General features: G+C 36.7%; 1 protein-coding gene across 1 annotated transcript in view; it reads right to left on the bottom strand.

The window, feature by feature from the left end:
• MetRS (methionyl-tRNA synthetase 1) overlaps positions 1 to 21,589 on the bottom strand; it is a 257,104-nt gene that overhangs the window by 206,199 nt on the left and 29,316 nt on the right. Inside the window, exon 4 of the mRNA XM_090413131.1 lies at positions 14,511 to 14,645. Within this exon, the coding sequence (XP_090269257.1) occupies positions 14,511 to 14,645 (135 nt within the window). The remainder of the gene's footprint in view (positions 1 to 14,510; positions 14,646 to 21,589) is intronic.

Genomic DNA, 21,589 nt, shown 5'->3' with positions numbered 1-21,589 from the left:
TTTGGTATTTCTGTTGCTGATTTTCATGCCATTATTCATGCCATAGGTGATGAATAACAGTGGACATAATATGCACCTTTGTCTCACACTTAATTTTGCATCAACACTGCTCTGTACCAAGGTTCATTCCATAGACCTGCTACCATCTTGGTCACTCACCTTTGGATCCTCGCCACTGCTCCCTCATCACCAAGAAACCCAGGTGACCAGATCTGTGTGCAGTAGTTAAGATGGGGACTTATCAATAAAGAGATATAATTACTTATTTGTCTCTGCTTGTCAAAGTATTCTTCAGTAATCAAGTAATCCAATGAGCTGCTTTAGCCACTTTTGCTATGTGTCCTTGAAACTTTAATTACCTATCCACTAATACTCCAAAATCTCTGACTTTCTCAATTTCCTGGAGTACAATTACATCAATGTGGCATTTTACCCCAAAATGCATAACCTTACACTTTGCCAAATTAAACTGACATCCATTTCCTTTCTTTTCCCAGACTGCCAGTCTATCCAAATCATCCTGCAAAATTTTAACATCACCTGTATTAATTATTACTCTTCCCACATCATCAGCAAACAACTGAACAGTTTCTCTCATATCCTTTCCTATATCATTAATGTACATATTAAATAGCAGTGGCCCAAAAACAGAGCCCTGTATTAATAGTCGCACGGCTCTATCAACCGCCCTCTTACCCACTTTGCCAACTTTATATTCCATCCCCATGTGCTGCAGTTTATTGATTAAAATTCCGGCTTTTGTGCAAAGTCCAGCAGTATTGTTGTAAACCCATTACCTTTATCCATCTCAACTGTTACTGTATTATAAAACTTGAACAAATTACGGAGGCATGACCTACCTTTCACAAAACCAAGCTACCCCCACTACATACAGTATCCCATTTTCGTGTATCTATTCCTGTTGACCATCCCTCTTGACCAACTTCTCCAGTAACTGCCAATTCCATTGATGACGACTCCTGATATGCTGATCGGTCAGTAATTTGTTACATCAGTCTTGGAGGCTCCTTTATGCAATGGAACTATATTCCCATCTTTCCACCCCCTTGGAACTAACCCCCCACAGCTAAGATTTAGATTAAAAAATGTGGTTAAAGACACTGACAATCCCTAGCATCTTCACATAAAACTCGAGCTGGTATATCATCTAATCCCATAGCTGTATTCACATCAAGGTTTGGTAATATGTAATGCACTCCATTTCATTTACCTCAGTTCCTATATAAGCCTTTGCCTCTCTCATTGCTGCAATATCTCTACCTGGATGACATACTCTTGCAAAGTGTTCACTCAGTAATTCTACTATTTCTCCTGATTCAGTTACCTCCTTACCATCAGCATTCATTAAAATCATTCTGCCCTAAGCATTCTTTCTTTTACTTGCAACATATCGAAATAACTGTTTGGGATTATCTTTGGCCTGCATTGCTAATTTCCTTTCATACTCCGCTTTTGCCTTTCTTACTGTGCTGGTTACCCTTCTGACCTGTGCTTTGTACTGCTCATGTGCCTGCTGGTCACCTTTCTCCTTGAATTCCCTCCAGAAATATTTTGTTTGTAGCTCCAGTTGAATGATGATATTCATCCATTTAACATCCATTTGATTTATGCTCCTTACTCTAGGTATGAAAGTCTGCTATTACTTCCCTCAAACACTCCTTTAGCACTTCTCGTGCAGTATCAACATCCAGCCCTTGCAGTTTTACATGCCATGGCACTGATCCAAACATGTCAATACCAGCCCTGTAATTCCACATATACCCCCCCCCCCCTCTTAACTGAAAATTCCACACATTTAGTCACCTCCCAGTTCAAGACCATATGATTATTGGAACATGGCCATATTGGTTACAAACAAATTCTCTGATTCAATTACTAGATCTAGTATATTCCATCACATGATGCCTCAGGTAATTATTACTCAGTAACTGCATAAATTCCATAAATTCCTTCCTCCCACGTGTCCTCTATTCCTTCCAATCAATGTTTCCATAGTTGAAATCCTCCATAATAATTGCCTGCCCTCCTCTACTCATTGAGCTTATTTGCCGATGCATACTATACCCATCATCCTTTCCTTCCCCCGATGATCTATAGAAGCATCCAACTGTATATTTTGTTTTGTGGTCTCTATCTCACACCAGATAGCCTCAAATGTACTATTTGCACTGGCATGCAGTTGAATTTCTACTCTCTTTGGTTGCAGTTTCATCATAATTTCATCAATAACACACTTCCCTCCATTTTTTCTCTATATCCTCCCTGAACACAATATACCCTTCACATTCTATCCTACTAACTATATCATCTTTTATCAGCCATGTCTCACTAATGCCAATAACCTTTGGTCAGGATGAACTAACCTATGCCAAAACTCCTCCCCTCTTATTCTGAATGCTCCTGGCATTAGTGCACATAAAGTGCAAAAGCCCCTTAGGGTAGGGTTCATATATTTTTGAAAAAAAATACGGGACACTTTCGGTTTGAATAAACCAACAAACTTTTTTTGCTTTTCTTACTCACAAACATCAGCAAAGGGAAAATAATTTAATTAATTATAGCAATCTTAAAATTGAACTGTAAACAATACTAAATCATTGATCTTTACCTGTGATATACTTCTCAGATGATTGTATTTTCTCAAGTAAAGAATGATTATGTTTTACCAAGTTATGAAATTCCACACAGTCCTTATTGAAAAACACTTTAACAATGAGCATAGCTTTCACAGTTTCTACAGATAACCTATTCTTTTCGTTTGTCCATAAGGAGTTCATCCGGGAAAACAGTCTTTCAATACCAGCATTTGTGCCAAGAATGTAGCAGAACTCAACAATCTTCTTCAAATTTATTAATTCATTTACTCCAACACTGTTGAATAATTCATACTAAATTTCTCCTGTAGATTTTGCTTTAATTTCTTCTTTCTTCTCTGTAATTGCCTTTTTCAAGATCATCACCTCATCAAACAGTTCAGTTTCATTGATTTTTGTGTTTGGGCAGACCTCTTCAATAGTTGTTATGCTTTTCTGCACACTTTTCCAACTGAGACTGGCTTCTGGATTCTTCAATAAAATCCAAGACAAACTTTCAAAAGTAAAAGTGTCAGAAAACCATTCTTGGATGTATTCTATACAGGTGTTATAAAATTCATTTTTATAATTACCATAATTCTTCTCAGTGATGAGTCCATCTTCAATTAATGCCTTCAGTAAGGACTCTTTCCTTGTTACAAAATCATTATCTCGTCTCTACTGAAGTTTCTCTAAGAGGCTTTTAATAATGGATTTTGCTTCAGCAAGAGTGACTTTCTCACCTTCAATTGCACAAATTGTTGCATGAAACATTTCAGATCAGCATTCTAGAAATGTGGCTATTAGCTCTGAAACTGGATTACTAAAGAAATTTTTTAGAAGCAATGGTGGTTTATCAAGTGAAAGAACATATGATTTGAGAATTTCATACCTCTCAAAAAGTGAATGAGATATGGAGACCACAATCACGTTTTTCAGTGACCTAACACTGTCTTGTACTCAGTATTTAAAAAGTCACAAAAACCTTTGAGTGTATGCACTCTAACAGTATAGATATAAAAATGCTGATATAATTTTTCAATGACAGCCTTGAATGTCCATGGGCAATGTATCAGCTGCACATTGTATAGCATTATTTATGATATGGGATGAACAACCATATCATAAATAATGAACAACTCCTATCAATGTACGATTCAATTTTGATTTCAATTTATGAAAAACATTGTTCTTTCCTCTTCTGGAACTTCCACCAAAATTTGTATTAGTATTATCTGCTGACAAGGCAACAACTTTCTTTTCAATATTCCACTTTGTCACTAGTTGCCATACATATTTGGTCTGCAGTTTCACATGGTAAATCTAAAAACTCTAGAACCATAGTTTTGATGGCCTCTTCTGGTATGAAGTATCGAACTAGAACTGGAACTATTTTCAAAGTACCATGGTTAGAACTGTCTATCATTATTGACACATAATTAGCTTTCTCAAGTTTGTTTCTGAAAACAGCCATTGCATAAGGTGCTAATACACTCACAATTATAGCTTGAGTCTTCTTTTGACCGTAAGTGAACTTTTTGTCATGATTATTTTCGACATGCAGTCCATCGAACTGAAACTCCGGTTGTGCATGCAGATATAGCAAATATAGCTTCATCAGCTGCAAGATTTCTTTCCATTTCACCCATTGTTTTTTTTAGAAAAATAATCTGACACTTGACTATTTACACTTGCATTTTCTGCTAATTTGTGTCTCTTCATAGCGATGTGCTGCGTGATGTCTGACTGACCGCCGTGTTGTATGCTGAATATTACATTACATTGTGTACATTTCACCTTCTCGTCGACTTTGATATCACAATTACATGGTATAATAAAAGGGTATTCAGTCCTTAGCTTTTCTCTGAAAACACTTTCTCTTCAGCATTTTAAAGGCATATAAAATAATAAAACTAATTATGTTTCATAACATAATCTGTGTCATATCAAATAAGCCGTGCTTAGTTATTACAACGTCCGCTAGCTGCACTATTCTCGCAACATGTCAGTATTGTCGATTGATAAGACAATTTTTATGATCAATAAATAATATCGATTTCTTTGCAATCACATGTTTTATGTTTAAGAATGGGAATGTTAAACACAAATCCACAAATTATGGGACAATTCTGCATCCCGAAAAGTTTTATCGGAACGCCAGGATACAAACTCGTAATAAGGGACAATCCCGTAAAATACAGGACGTATACGAACCCTACCTTAAGGCCCTCTCCCGCTATCCTGATGCTTTATAGTAACTATCCCATTCTTGTTTGTTACCAGTGGAACTAACTTTGGCATTTTACGCACAATCTTACACTCAACTGCCTCAATGATATCACCATATCCACTCAATAGCATCCCCCCCCCCTCCCCTAAAAGCATTAGTTTCCCTAATTTTGCACATCCACTTTCACTTCATTTAACACTTTTTCCAGAGTCTGAACACTAAATCCATTCAGATGCAAACAATCTTTATTGTATAAGTCCTTTCACTCATCAAACTCACTCAACACATCCACAAACTCCACATTATTCCTCCTGCATAACCTACACATCAACTTATTTGCTATTATGGCTCTCCTTTTTAGCTCAACTCTGTCATACTGTGGGAAAAGACTCACTATCTTAACTTTCTCACTCTTTTCTTTTATTACTATAATTAATTCCTTGATATTTTATTGAAAATCATACTAAATAGGATTGAGGCCAAAGTTGAGGCAGAGATTCCCGAGGAACAAGCAGGATTTAAGAAAGGTAAGGTCACCAGAGATCAGACCCTTTGCTTAGACAGATCATTGAAAAATATAAAGAATTCTGACTCCTTCTGGTAATTGTTTCTTACTACTTTAAAGCTTTTGATTGTGTTCATTATGTGAAACTGTGGGAAGAAATGAAAATAATGAGTTTTCCTCAACATGCTATCAGGTTGATAGTCAACTTGTACACGGAGTAAGAAGACACGGTAAGAATAGGTGTTCGATTGACTGACTGGCTTCAAGTAGGAAAAGGAGTTAGGCAAGGATGTTTACTTTCTCCTCACTTGTGTAGTATATATGCAGAGGACATCATGCGTGAAGCATTGGATGAGCCTCAAGACAGGAATTAGGATAGGAGGTAGATTGACCAGTAATCTGAGGTAGGCTGATGATACAGTACTCCTTTGTAATGACATGGAAGAACTAGGACTAATTCTTGACAAAGTTAACGAGATCACTAATAACAGAGGACTTCAACTCAATCCTAGCAAGACAAAGATTATGGTTCTCAAAGGAAATACAAACAGGGAAGCTCTTCAGAAACAAGTGTACCTGAATGGAGAAAGAATTGAGGAAATCAGCAAGTTTGAGTACCTGGGATAAATTATTAATGTGAAGAATTGCTGTTCAGAAAATGTCAGGAAGATTGGAATGGCTAAAACAACAGTCAGAGACTTGTCTAAAATGTGGAAGGATGGATCTTTCTCCATGGGAAAAAGTTGAGGATTTTGGATGCAGTTGTTTTTCCAACAGCAACTTATGGATGTGAGACTTGAAACCTAAAGAAGACAGATAAGTAATGGATATCTGCTTTTGAGATGTTATAGAAGACTGTTGAGAATATCATCATCATCAAATTCCTGATATGTACCCTCAAGGGGTGTACATGATATGATAGTAGTACATGAAAAATTTACATCATTACTAAATTCCTATCTAAAATTTTCCTCCAAATCAGTCTGTTACTTGTCAAGACTCCAACATTATCAGATCTTATATTTCTATCGTCTAAGGCACTTTGTACCGTATCAATCCACCTATATCTTGGTCTTCCTCTGGGTCGTTTTCCTGCCAACCTGGCAGAGAACACTTCTTATGCTAATCTTTCCTTGCCCATTCTGTTTAAGTGCCCATACCACCTGAGATTAGCTTTGCTAATGCATTCCTGGATGCTGACAATGTCAAGTTCTTTCCTAATATCCTCGTTTTTAATATGATATTCCCATTGATGCCATCTGTTCACACCTCTAATCTTTCTCAGAACTCTCATATCTGCAGTCTCTGAACCAACTCTCAGATCCATAACTTAAAACTGGTTTGAACAGTGTCTTGTATACAGCTAATTTAGTGTTCCGACTAATTTCTCTCTTATTCCATATGAATTCATTCAATTGACTGCCTACCATACCATACCATACCAGCTTCATTGATTCTGTTGTCTATTTCCATATTTAATTTACCATCTTCACTAAAAATCGTGCCTAAGTAGATGAAATGTTTTACTTGTTCCACAGGTTCCCCATTCACAATGCAGTTGAAATTTTCAACAATTCTACCTATTTTCATTGTCTTTGTCATTTTAATGCTGACCTTCATACCATATCTATTACAACAGTTATTCAATTTAGTCAGGAAATCTTGCAAACTTGTAGCAGATTTATTTAGAAGTATAACATCGTCCACATAAACCAAAGAGCTGACATTAACATCTCCAATTCTGATATCAATGTTTAATACCACTTTCCTTCATAATGTGATCCATATAGATAATGTACATCCTTGTCTCACACCAGATTTAACATTAAACCATCTTCCTGTACTTCCTTCAATTCTAACTGCTGACTTGTAACTCAAATAAATACTAAGTATTGCTTGATATGGTACCCCATTGACACCATATAACTATAGCGTATTGAATAGCTTCTCTCTTGGCACCTTGTCATATGCCTTTTCCAGATTGACAAAACTTAAATCTTTGTTATATTCCCATCCTTTCTCAACTATTTGTCGTAAAGTGAAGATCTCATCCTGACAGCCTCTATTTGGCCTGAATCCAGCTTGTTCTTCACCAAGTTTTTCTTCCACAATTCTTCTCAACCATTTCTCAAGTATACTTGCATAGATCTTACCAGGAACACTCAGTAGGGAAATACCTCTGCAATTCTCACATTCAGTTTTATTTCCCTTTTTATATATGGGTACTATCAGAGCTCTACTCCAATCATCAGAAATTCTTTCCTCTGTCCAGGCTTTCTGAACTATGCAGTGCAGCCAACTGTAAGACTTTTATACCAACATATTTCAGCATTTCTGGTCAAATATCATCTACTCCTGCTGCCTTTCCACATTTCAAGACTTTGATGGCTTTTTCTACTTCAAGTATGGATATGTATTCCTGATTGTATGCCTGTTGAGTGTTTTTTACCACTGTGCTATCACTGCTTGTTTCATTTAGTAATTTTTCGAAGTAATTACTCCATACTTCAAGGATATCTTTTCTCCTGTTTTCATGTCACCTTTATCATCTCTAACTCCTTTTACAGCACTCTTTCCTCCATTACTAAGCTTCTTGAACAACCTCCAGAATATTTTGCCACCTTCTTGATATTTATTTTCTATGTTCTTGCCAAAGTCCTCCCATGACTTCTGTTTAGCTAGTTTTACACAATGTTTCGCTTTCTTACATTTGTCTCTGTATTCTCTAAGAGCAAAAGCTGGCTTATTTGCCAGGAACTTTTGATATGCTTTCTTCACTGCCTCTTTAACTTCCTGTGTCCACCATGGAGTTCTAATTTTACTATTCTTGCAGTCAACCTCACCACATGCCTCTCTGGCTGAATCAATCAGAGTTTTCTTCAAGGCTTGCCACTGAATCTCCAAGGTTTGGTTCCTGTTCTCAAACTCTTTCATTTTTTCTTCAATAATCTTTGTGTTTTTTAGTCTACAGTTCACATCTGAGAGCTGCTCAACTTCTATTCGCTTTAAAACTTTCTTACATGTTATTCTTGTCAATATGAAATTCAATTTTATCCTGCTCAAGACTAAATAGTGATCACTTCCAATTTCAAATCCTTGGTGCACTCTGGTATCCTGCCCCAGGGAGAAAACATCACTATCAACAATAACATAGTCAATGAGACTTTTCTTATTCCTTGCCTCTTCTCTCCATGTGAATTTGTGCACATTTCTATGTTGGAATATGGTGTTAGTAAAAACCAGTCCATGTCCTGAGCAGAAATCCAACAGGTATTTGTCATTATTATTGGATTTGCTCTTTTCTTCAAATTTTCACAAAATATTTTTGTATGTCTCACAATCATTTCCTACTCTGCTATTTAGATCCCCCAACGAGGCCAACTTTTCCTATTTCACTGTGTCAGTTGCTTTTTCTAAAGCATCAAAAAATTCCTCCTCTTCCACCTTAGTAGAACCTTCTGTTGGACCATAGGCACAAATAAGTCTCATTGTCCAATTCCCCATTCTGATATTTGCCCACATCATTCTACTTGAGACTGCCTGCCATTCAAGAAGATTAGCCCTCATATTTTGCGTTGAATACTATGGCTACTCCTTCTTTTACTTGATTGTCATTTCCTGAGTATAACATTTTGTATTTATTGCTCAGAAAGATCTCACCAGTTTTGAGAATATCATATACTGAAAGGTGCACAAATGAATGGGTGTTAGAAAAGATCAGTAGAACTTTAAGGCTCCTTAAGGATATTGACAGAAGAAAGTTAAATTATTTTGGATACATTGAAAGGATGGAAGGGGGACTTCTCAGAACAGTAATAAAAGGTAAAGTTCTTGGAAAAGAGGAAGGGGCAGACCATCAGCGAGATGGATGGATGGTGTGTGTGTGGAGTGACTGATCTTCAGAGTTGTGGCCTCGAGTAAAGCAAACAATGGGACTACATGGCGGGCCTGGTGTGGCACATTACCGAGCATCGGAGTGACCATACGGCATCTGTATATGCCCAGCCCAGTGAACATATAGATAGATAGTGATTTTTTTCAAGTCCTTGCTGTTGCCATATTTTTCTTCTTTCAAATCATTCGTTCTACCTTCCTGATATTTATCTTCTGTATTCTTATACCAAAGTCTTCCCAAGAGTTTTGTTTAGCTACTTTAGCAAACTGATTTGATTTCTTGCTATGCATGCATTGAAGAGTAACAAACTGATTTGCCACTCTTCAATGCATTCTCCCAGAGCACTTGCATATTCACTTGTAGGAACTTTCAATATACAGTCTTCTTTTTCCATGACTGCCACCTGTTTAACTTCTTAAGTAAACCACAAAGTTCTGATTTTTCTATGCAGACAACTTCATTACATGCCTCTCTGGTTGAATTAATCAATATTTTCTTCAGAGTCTGCTAATGAAATCAAACCAGGTTTGGTAATTGCTTTCAAACTCCGTCATATTTCCATGATAATATTTATACAATTAAGTAGACAGTTTGCCTCTGAAAGCTGCTGAAATCTGATTCCTTTTAAAGCTTTCTTGGATAATTTTTCTTTCAATATGATATTCAATTTTATTCTGCTCAAAACTAACTAAAGGTGATAATTTTCTACTTCCAATTTCTTCAAATTCTATACTCTTGTGGCCTGAATAATATCAATTATGATTCAGGAGGATATTATTATCATTGATAACATAGTCAATGAGACTTTTATTATTTTTCATATTTTTTTATTTATGTTGGAGCATGGTGTTAGTGATGACTAGTTCATATCCTGAACAGAAATCGAATGAGTATTTACTATTTTTATTAGTTTTGCTCTTTTCACTCAGTTTTCTCAACACATTTCTGTAATGTCTAGTATTCATTTCCTACTCTGCTGTTTACATTACTATAAGGACCAATAATTTCCTTTTTCCCCTTTTCTGAAGGTTTGCTGTCTTCTTCAATGATTTGATAAATTCCTCCACTTCCTTAGTAGAACCTTCTGTAGGTCCATAAGCACAAATAGCCTCTTGGTCCAATTCTGGAACAAATCTGAAAGCACACCCCAACTCAACATCACCAGAGTTAAAGATCGGTACTATCAACATAAGAAGTCCGAATGGCAAAGAAATGGAGCTAGCTGAGGAATTAAATACGTAACAGATCGACATAATAGGAGTGAGTGAAACAAAAAAGACAAAAACTGGCGAGATCTTTCTGAGCAATAAATACAAAATGTTATATTCAGGCAATGACAATCAAGGAAAAAAAGGAGTAGCCATAGTATTCAACACTAAATACGAGGTTAATCTTCTTCAATGGCAGGCAGTCTCAAGTAGAGTGATGTGGGCAAATATCAGAATGGAGAATTGGACAATGACTTATTAGTGCCTATGGTCCCCACAGAAGGCTCTACTAAGGTAGAAGAGGAGGAATTTTTGGAGGATCTAGAGAAAGCTACTGACACAATGAAAAAGGAAAAGTTGGTCCTTCTTGGGGATCTAAATAGCAGAGTAGGAAGTGGTTGTCAGACATACAAAAATGTTTTGGGAAAATTTGGAGAAAAGAGCTAAGCTAATAATAATGGCAAATACCTGTTGGATTTCTGCTCAGGACATGGACTGGATTTTACTAACAACATGTTTCGACATAAAAATGTGCACAAATTCACATGGAGAGAAGAGGCAAGGAATAAAAATGTCTCATTGACTATGTTATTGTTGATAGTGATGTTTCCTCCCTGGTGCAGGACACCAGAGTGTACAGAGGATTTGAAATTGGAAGTGATCACTATTTAGTCTTCAGCAGGATAAAATTGAATTTCATATTGAAAAGAATGACATGTAAGAAAGTTTTAAACCGAATAAAAGTTGAGCAGCTCCGAGATGTGAACTGTAGACTAAAATACACAAAGATTATTGAAGAAAAAATGAAAGAGTTTGAGAACAGGAACCAAACCTTGAAGAAAACCCTGATTGATTCAGCTAGAGAGGCATGTGGTGAAGTTGTCTGCAAGAATAGTAAAATTAGAACTCCATGGTGGACACAGGAAGTTAAAGAGGTAGTGAAGCAAAAGAGGAAAGCATATCAAAAGTTCCTGGCAAATAAGTCAGCTTGTGCTCTTAGAGAATACAGAGACAAATGTAAGAAAGCTAAACACTGTGTAAAACTAGCTAAACAAAAGTCATGAGAGGACTTTGGCATGAACATAGAAAATAAATATCAAGAAGCTGGCAAAATATTCTGGACGTTGTTGAAGAAGCTTAGGAATGAAGAAAAGAGTGCTGTAAAAGGAATTAGAGATGATAAAGGTGAAATGAAAACAGGAGAAAAAGATATCCTTGAAGTATGGAGTAATTACTTTGAAAAACTGCTAAATGAAACAAGCAGTGATGACAGCACAGTGATAAAAAACACTGACCAGGCATGCAGTCAGGAATACATATCCATACTTGAAGTAGAAAAAGCCATCAAAGGCTTGAAATGTGGAAAGGCAGCAGGAGTAGATGATATTCGACCAGAAATGCTGAAGTATGGTGGTATAAGAGTCTTACAGTGGCTGCACTGCATAGTTCAGAAAGCCTGCACTGAGGGACAAATTCCTGATGATTGGAGTAGAGCTCTAATAGTAGCCATATATAAGAAGGGAAATAAAAGTGAATGTGAGAATTACAGAGGTATATCCCTACTGAGTGTTCCAGGCAAGATTTATGCCAATATACTTGAGAAACAGTTGAGAACAATTGTGAAAGAAAAGCTTGGTGAAGAACAAGCTGGATTCAGGCCACATAGAGGCTGTCATGTCAGATCTTCACTATACAACAAATAGTTGTGAAAGCATAGGAATATAACAAAGATCTGTATTTAAGTTTTGTCGATCTGGAAAAGGCATATGACAAGGTGCCAAGAGAGAAGCTATTTCAATACGCTACAGTTATATGGTGTCAATGGGGCATTATATCAAGCAATACTTAGTCTTTATTTGAGTTGTAAGTCAGCAGTTATCATTGAAGGAAGTACAGGAAGATGGTTTAATGTTAAATCTGGTGTGAGACAAGGATGTACATTATCTATATGGATCACATTATATAGGAAAGTGGTATTAAACATGATATCAGAATTGGAGACGTTAATGTCAAATTTTTTTGCTTTATGCGGACGATGTTATACTTCTAAATAAATCTGCTACAAGTTTGCAAGATTCCCTGACTAAATTGAATAACTGTTGTAATAGATATGGTATGAAGGTCAGCAATAAAAAGACAAAAGACAATGAAAATAGGTAGAATTGTTGAAAATGTCAACCGCATTGTGAATGGGACCTGTGGAACAAGTAAAACATTTCAGCTACTTAGGCACAATTTTTCTGAAAATGGTAAATTAAATATGGAAATAGACAACAGAATCAACAAAGCTGGTATGGTAGGAAGTCAATTAAATAAATTCATATGGAATAAGAGAGAAATTAGTCAGAACACTAAATTAGCTGTATGCAGACAGTGTTCAAACCTGTCTTAACTTAAGGATCTGAGAGCTGGTTCAGAAGTAAAACACTTGACCAAAGACTAGAGACCGCAGATATGAGAGTCCTGAGAAAGATTAGAGGCGTGAACAGATGGCATCAATGGCAATATCATATTAAAAACGAGGGTATCAGGAAAGAACTTGACATTGTCGGCATCCAGGAATGCATTAGCAAAGCTAATCTCAGGTGGTATGGTCACTTACACAGAATGGACGAGGAAAGATTAGCAAAAGAAGTGTTCTCTGCCAGGTTGGCAGGAAAACGACCCAGAGGAAGACCAAGATATAGCTGGATTGATATGGTACAACGTGCCTTAGACGATAGAAATATAAGATCTGATAATGTTGGAGTCTTGACAAGTAACAGACTGATTTGGAGGAAAATTGTAGATAGGAAGTTAGTAATTATGTAACTTTTTCATGTAGTACTATCATATCCTGTACACCCCTTGAGGGTACATGTCAGGAATTTGAAGATGATGATGATGATGATTTTCCAATTCTCCAATTTAATGTTTGTCTGCATCACTACTTGATACCATTCAAGAAAATTATCTTTGTGTTTGTTTGTTCTATATACTCTTTATTACTTACATAAAAATGCGACATTTATGTTATTTTGCTTTGCTATCGCAATTAGCAAAGCTCAGAATCAACAAAATGGGAGAAGGAATCACAAATGTATGCAAGAATGGTAGAAAACAGATGGAGTTAGCAAAAGAACATCAAATAATTGGCATTATCAAGATGAAGACTAAAGCAGGTGTGATTCTAAATAATATGTATGAGATGATTTGTTCAAGTAACAGACATCAAGATAAGCAAAAAGTAGCTGGTATTCAACAGTAAATTTGAAGATTAATTTCCTGAATGGAAGCCAATTTCAAATAGAGTGATGTGAGATATATTTTGAACAGGAAACAGGAGACTCAGATTCGATATAATGATTTAATGATTTGATAAATTCATCCATTTCTTCCTAGTGGGACCTTTTGTAGGTGTTCATAACAAATGAGTCACTTGGTCCAATTCCCCCACACTTTAAGGTTTAGTAGGAAAGAGAAACAGAGGCAAAACAGAGGCATGTATCATACTGAGTAAAGAAAGCAAGAATCTATTAGATAACATCACAAAGGTTCAAAGCACTACCTCCTCTCTACTTGCAGAATTATGCTCAAGCTTTCTGGAACGGGAATGGCTTAATTCAGAATTCATGCTCATTATCAGCATCTCACTAACTCTGAGTATTACAACAGAATGATGCAAAAGAACAACAACTGAAGGTATGGATTCAGAGGGTTTGCCTCACATGCAGTTGCTTTTCCTCCAGCATGAAATGCAGCATGAATGGCTGCAGAGATTAACTGCCTTGATTTCATTGTCATTAGACACTCAGCAAACAGTGCCAACTAGCTTCTCTTTTCTTGAAACTGAAGGAACACTGGTGAGGACATTGTTTCTTATTATATGCAAACTAGTTGATTATGGTGATGATGTGGTTCCATCATCATGAAGCTCAGCTCTTTGTTATGGACATGACAGAATGATTGGAACATTGGTAGAATGAGTGGACTGTAAAGGTGATCGTGTTGAGAAATAGTTGCATCTACTTCAAATATAAAAATAAATAAATTGAAAGGCATTACTTTTCAAGCATATCTATATATGTGTTTTTCCTACCTCAGATTGAGAAATATAGGTTTTATCTACCATGTAACTATCCAGATAACGAAGATGACCACAGAGTACATTTCTGATTACAGGGTCAACATGATGACATGCATAAAATCTAGAGATCAATGATACTATACATGGCTGAAAAAAAAAAAAAAAAATCAGTATAATAAAATACATTATAAAACATAACAGTAACAAAATTACTATACCATGCTTATAATATAATAGATAACTGAAACAATCAGTGCATGGTAGTACTTATGTGCCATACATTTTGTAACCTTTCGTAAGTGGGATTAGTGCAAAAATCAGTAAACTACATTTTATAGGCAAAGGTAAATAATATCCATCCACACTGGATCATTTGATATAAAACCAGGTGCAAAACAAAAGGTATGTGCTATATTCAATGTTATTTATCATCTATATGTATCTCATATGAAGGAAAGTAACATTAAATAACTGACATCAAAACTAGATATATATGAAACATGGCTTATTTTTATGTGGAGGACGAGAAACTCTTTAACAAAATGAATATGGTGCAACAAATCTAGTATGTAAATCAGCAATAAAAAGATGTAAACAATGAAAACAGATATGGAAAGCATCAACTGCACTTTCAATAGAGAATAATCATCAGAAAAAGGAAAATATATCTACTATTTCGGCACAATTTTTAGTGAATATATGGCAAATTAAAACTGCAAATAGATAACAGAAATAAACAAAGCAGGTATGGTGAGAAGTCAGTTGAATAACTTTATATGGAATAAGTGAAAAATTAGATAAAATACTAAAATAGCAATATACAAGATAGCTCAAACTAACTGGAACTTATAGATTGCACAGCTGGGTTAAAAATGCAACAGTTGATCAAAGACTTAAGAGACCACAGATAGGAGATTTTTGTAAAAACATTATGTATAGGCAGATAGAATCAGTTGCAGAATCATATTAAAAATGAGGATAATAGAAAAGATCCAGGTGGAATGATAAGTTTCAGAAGAATTCATGCCCATCTATTATTTATTTATTTTTATATTTTATTATTATTGTTATTATTATTTATTATTTATTTTTTATTTTTGCTATGGACATACCTGTTTATTCCTCCACTCTATTCAGCCTATAATGATGAAATATCACTTTTGTGAAAAATCACATATGATAAAGATGAATGAATATTTATTTTGTCTTAGTATTCTTTTTATTCACACTAACGTGTTTTTGCTAACTACTGTAGCTAGCTTTTTCAAGGTAATAGCAGGTAATTGTAGAAAGTTTATTTACTTGGTTATAAATCACATTAAATTATTACTAAATCACTTAAGGAATTGACAACGTAGATAAGAATATAAATTAAATTACACTTTAATAATTATTTCTGATATATGCCATCTTCAAAAGGAACGTACTAAAAAGGCACGTGCACATAGGCACTATAACACAGTAACTGAGAATGAAGCAATTGTTCTCCTAAAAGTCCTGATGGTGCCCCCTAGCAGGCTAAGCAGGTGTTCTTGGCCATTGGGCTGAGGGTCTGCTGATGTAAGCCTCCCAAATTTGGGGCAGTCTCATACAACCAAATTTGTTGAGGTTTGGAGAGTTTCTTAGGGCTGAGGCTGATTCCATGAATAGTCTTTCAAATATGTATTTGCTACGGTGTATTACTGTAGCTTTCTTCCACTGTATTCTGTGGCGTGTATCCAGAGCATGGTCTGCAAGACCAGAGTGGCTGTACTTGTGAAACTGGATGTAGTCCTTCTGTTCTGAAATTCTGATATTCGATGTCATGCCTGTTTGGACAAAGTAAGACAGTTTACAGCTGCAAGCGACCTGGTATACACCAGGTAGGTCAAGGGGAAGTGGTTGGTCTTTAGTGGAGTGGATAAGGGATGCCAATTTTCTGTATGGTCTGTAACAGGAGGTCAAGTCATGTTTTTTTAAGATTTTGGTAATTTTTTCTGAGGTGCCTCGGATGTAGGGAATGGTGATGGATTTTGAGTAATCCTTGTTGTGGGGGGGGGGGGGGTTGTGGTTTGTTGGTTTCAATATTTTTTGGATTTGGGGGGGGGGGGTAGCCATTGGTTGAGAAAGTGTTGAGGATGTGATTTAGTTCAGTGCTTTGTTGTTAGAGAAGATTAGTTTAGTCCTGTTGTATAGTGTTTTCACCACTCCATATTGTTGTGTGTGTGTGTGGGGGGGAATTGTTGATGAATGCATCTGCCTATATGGATGGGTTTTCTATAAACTGAGCAAACCAAGGTTCCATCAGGCTGGCAGATGACTAGTGTGTGTCTAGGAAGGGGAGGCTGTTGTTTTCCTCTTTTTCCAGGGTGAACTTGATTCTGGGGTGTTGGTTGTTTAAGTGTGTTAAGAAGGAGAGGAGTGTATGAAGATGGCAACATGACGTTGCCGAAATATCGAAAATATTTATTAAAGTGTAATTTAATTTATATTCTTATCTACGTTGTCAATTCCTTAAGTGATTCCAAGTAATGCATAACCAATGTATAAGCCTGTCTACGAGAATTACCATCATCCACGGAAATGCCATTGCACAGAAGGCCCGCCAATACGGTAAAATGAAGTTGAAGTTATCTAGACAATTAAATCATCTAACTTTCCTAGACACGATTATCCTAGACGGGATAATCAGGTAATCCCAAATTCTGTAAAATTCAAGCACCATTTCGTTTCACAAAAAGCTCTCTGTATCTATAACCACACCAGCTACGCTTTGCTTCGGGAACAAATCGGGAACAGTCTCTCTTAGCGGACATTAACAAAGCTATTCATGCTTTTGAAGAAGAGCTTTCATGCACTTTAAATCACAAGCTTTGGTCAATTTTACATGACGTCTTGTGTACTGCAGCAGACAAAGAATTTGAAAAAATATGAGGTCGACAGATCAAAAAATTCGAAAAATTAAAAAAGAACTCTACCGTCAATCCAAAACTTCCTATGAACACCGTAATCAACCTTTCTTCAGTTACCCTGAAGCCTGAAACACATAATGCGCTTTCACGTGGCCACAACTTCACCATTGCTCCCAGAAAAATACCTAGTGAGGATATTATGATCCAGATTGAACACGGAATCCGCCACCTTCTGGATCAAATCACCAACAGTGTAAGATTGGATGTAGCTTGTGTCCTCTCCAAAGCAAGACCACCAAAAACCAACATATTCAACAAAGAATATAAAGCTCTGCAGGAAATGAGAAATAATAAAGAAATAGTGATCACCAAAGCAGATAAGGGAAATGCAACTGTAGTACTTAACCAAAAGGACTACACAGGTAAGCTTAATGCTCTTCTATTAGATCGGGCTACTTAACTCCGTATCGAATACAATCTCACGAACTCACAAATCAGAAATCTTCACAGTCTCCTTAAGAAAGTTACTTCTTGGCCTGTAGAAGTTACCAACAGATTAAAGCTGTTTAACTCTATATCCCCTGTATTTATGGACTCCCAAAAATACATAAAGAAAATGTGCCATTACATCCCATGGTGGATGGCATTGATTCCCCCACATACAAATTAGCTAAACATTTGGCCAAAGTGCTCACACGCTATACTGGCAACACACCATCACACATAAAAAACTCAGCCCACTTCAAAGCCAGCATAGAAACCTTATACTCCAACATACTGACATAATGGTCAGTTTTGACGTCTCCTTATTCACTAATGTCCCACTCAAGGAAACTTTAGAGCTAATCCAAGCTAAATTTTCTCCCGATATCTCAGCTCTATTTCAGTTCACAATGAACTCAGGCTATTTTGTTTGACAGGAAAAATTCTACAAACAAATAGAGGGGACAGCCATGGGTTCACCACTCTCCCCACCCTTGGCCAATTTCTTTATGGAGACCTTTGAAGAAAAAGCCTTAGCCTCTGCCCCACAAAAACCAACCAAATGGCTTCCCTACGTTGATGATGTGTTCGCTATTTGGCCACATGGCTCTGATACACTCCTGTCCTTCTTAACACACTTAAACCAACACCCTAGAATCAAGTTCACCCTGGAAAAAGAGGAAAACAACAGCCTCCCCCTCCTAGACACACTAGTCGCACACCAGCCTGATGGAACCTTGGTTTTCTCAGTTTATAGAAAACCCACCATACAGGCAGGTACATTCACCAAGAATCCCCCCCCCCCTCACAACAATATGGAGTGGTGAAAACACTATACAACAGGGCTAAACTAATCTGTTCAAATGACAAGGCCCTAAACACTGAACTAAATCACATCCTCAACACTTTCTCAGCCAATGGCTACCCCTCCCCATAAAATCCAAAAAATACTGAAACTAACAAACCACAACCCCCCCTTTCACAGCAAGGATTACTCTAAATCCATCACCATTCCCTACATCCGAGGCACCTCGGAAAAAATTACCAAAATCTTAAAAAAACATGACTTGACCTCCTGTTACAGACCATACAGAAAATTGGCATCCCTTATCCACTCCACTAAAGACCAACCACTAGACCTACTTGGTGCATACCAGGTCCCTTGCAGCTGTAAACTGTCTTACTTTGTCCGAACAAGCAGGACAGTGAATATCAGAATATTGGAACACAAGGACTATATCCATTTTCACAAGTACATCCACTCTGGTCTTGCAGACCATGCTCTGGATACACGCCACAGAATACGGTGAAAGAAAGCTACAGTAATACACCGTAGCAAATACAAATTGGAAAGACTATTCATGGAATCAGCCTCAGCCCTAAGAAACTCTCCAAACCTCAACAAATTTAGTTGTATGAGACTGCCCAAATTTGGGAGGCTTACATCAACAGACCTTCAGCCCAACGGCCAAGAACACCTACATAGCTCGCTAGGGGGCACCATCAGGACTTTTAGGAGAACAATAACTTCATCACTTCATTCTCAGTTACTGTGTTGTAGTGCCTATGTGGCCGTGCCTTTTTAAGTTCCTTTTAACATGATGTTGCCGAAATATCTATTAAAGTGTAATTTAATTTATATTCTGATCTACGTTGTCAATTCCGTAAGTGATTTAGTAATGCATAACCAACGTATAACCCTGTCTAAGAAAATTACATTAAAAATGCCAAGAAATTATATTCTTGTTAAATCCTTTATCCAAGTGTAAGCAAACAAAGTTTGCATATGAGGTTTGTTCATGACTAGGCTACTTGTATATAGAGGCTGATGATTTCACATCAATCGTTTTGGTATTCCATTGTATGGGATGAAACTAGTGTGTGGAGGGGGGGGGGGGGCTACTAATGCGAACTGAAAATTCAAAACCAGTCTGGGTAGTGGCCCTTCCCATAGCGTAACCCAAAAGTGAGCTTTGCATTATGAGAAATTAAGGCAACTGATGTGAAGTCATTAGCTCCTATACACAAGTAGCCTAGTTGCGAAGAAACTTCATGTACAAACTTTATTTGCTTACACTGAGATGAAGGATTAAAGAAGAAGAATATAATTTCTTGGCATTTTAAATTGAAAGTAATGAACCAAAGAAAATAACCGATTAAAAAGCTTTAAACAGAGGCAGCCACAAAACCAAGGAATAGAAGAAACCATTTCTCTTGTATAGGTTAATCCACTACCTTGCAGAATAACTGAGGTCAGTTAGTTATGTTGTATTGCCCAGAATAATTGTCAAATTATTCTGGGCACTGCACTACAACTAAAAAATTTAGATACTTTTTTTTTTGCAAAAAAAAAAAAAAAATGCATAGTTCTGATCACCTGGAAAAACCTTAGAGAATTTTACAGTTATTTTTCTTCTAATTTTACTATTAGAAGAAAGGGTGAATAACAAAAGACCGACTTTTGTTGGAGATGGAACATGGGTCGTATCTGCTGAAGACAGTGGAAATGTTCAGTGAGCATTTCATGTGAATAGTGTGAATAGCAATAGGAAGGACAGAAGACTAATAGTTCAAGGATGGGTAATGTTCGGAATGTTAAGTAACTTTGATATTAATAAAGTTGTGGGACTGGATGGGATATTATGGGAATGTGCAAAATAGCTGGTAGTCCTGTTGACTTTGTTGTTCAAGAGAAGTCTGGCAACAGAAACAGTTGAAGAGGAGTGGAAAGAAAGTGCCACTGCATAAGGGAGAATACCAGCCAATTAGAGGTTCAGAGAATTCCAGTACCCTTCACATTCTACATCTCACATCACTTGATGCCTTCATTTGGGGTATGTTAAAGGAATGGGTGTTCAATCATGATCTGTCATCAAACCTAGATAAACTAAGGGATAAAATTACATGATATGCCCAGCAGATGTCCCAACCCTTGTTCTCCAAGATGACAGAGAACCTTCACATGCACTACAAAACCTGTCTTGAAAGACAAGGTGTCCATTTCAGTCACATAATCTACCACCTTTGCAACGAGTTGCCCGCGTTTGTACTACGTTCCAGGACTACTTGCATTCAGCTCACGCTAGTATTCGCCGATACTGTTATAGTTTTTTATACTATATTCAGCATGAAACTCTCTGATTCCAATCTTTGAGTTTCTTATTCAGTTTTAAAGCAATGTGGGATCTAATATCCCCTTAATTTAATTAATGTTTATATTGCTGAAATGAAGCCTGTTGGCTCTTTATATTTAAGTTACGTAATGGGTGCACCTTTTTGGACAACTCGTATAGCAGAGTATATAAGTTCTTTTCGCTATACCTTTTGGTATTAATAATTTGGTCTAGCTACTCACTGATGAAGCCTCAATAAAGGCTGAAACCGGTCTGGGTAGTGACCTCCCTACCATAATGTAATAACAGCATACATTTCCTAGGAAATGTGTTTTTACATTATGGAAAATACCAAGAATAGCGATCAGAACTTCACCACCTTTGCAACGAGTTGCCCAGATTTGTACTATGCTCTAGGACTACTTGAATTCAGCTCACGCTAGTATTCGCCGATACTTCTATAGTTTTTTTATACTATATTCGGCATGAAATTCTCTGATTCCAATCTTTGAGTTTCTTATTCGGTTTTAAAACAATGTGGTCTAATATCCCCTTAATTTAATTAATGTTTATATCGCCGAAATGAAGCCTGTTGGCTCTTTAT

Source organism: Typopeltis vanoorti, chromosome 23, assembly GCF_054136105.1.
Source record: "Typopeltis vanoorti isolate ZY-2024b chromosome 23, IOZ_Tvanoo_1.0, whole genome shotgun sequence".
In the NCBI taxonomy this organism is placed as follows: Eukaryota; Metazoa; Arthropoda; class Arachnida; order Uropygi; family Thelyphonidae; genus Typopeltis; species Typopeltis vanoorti.
This window is presented reverse-complemented; position numbering and strand designations above follow the sequence as displayed.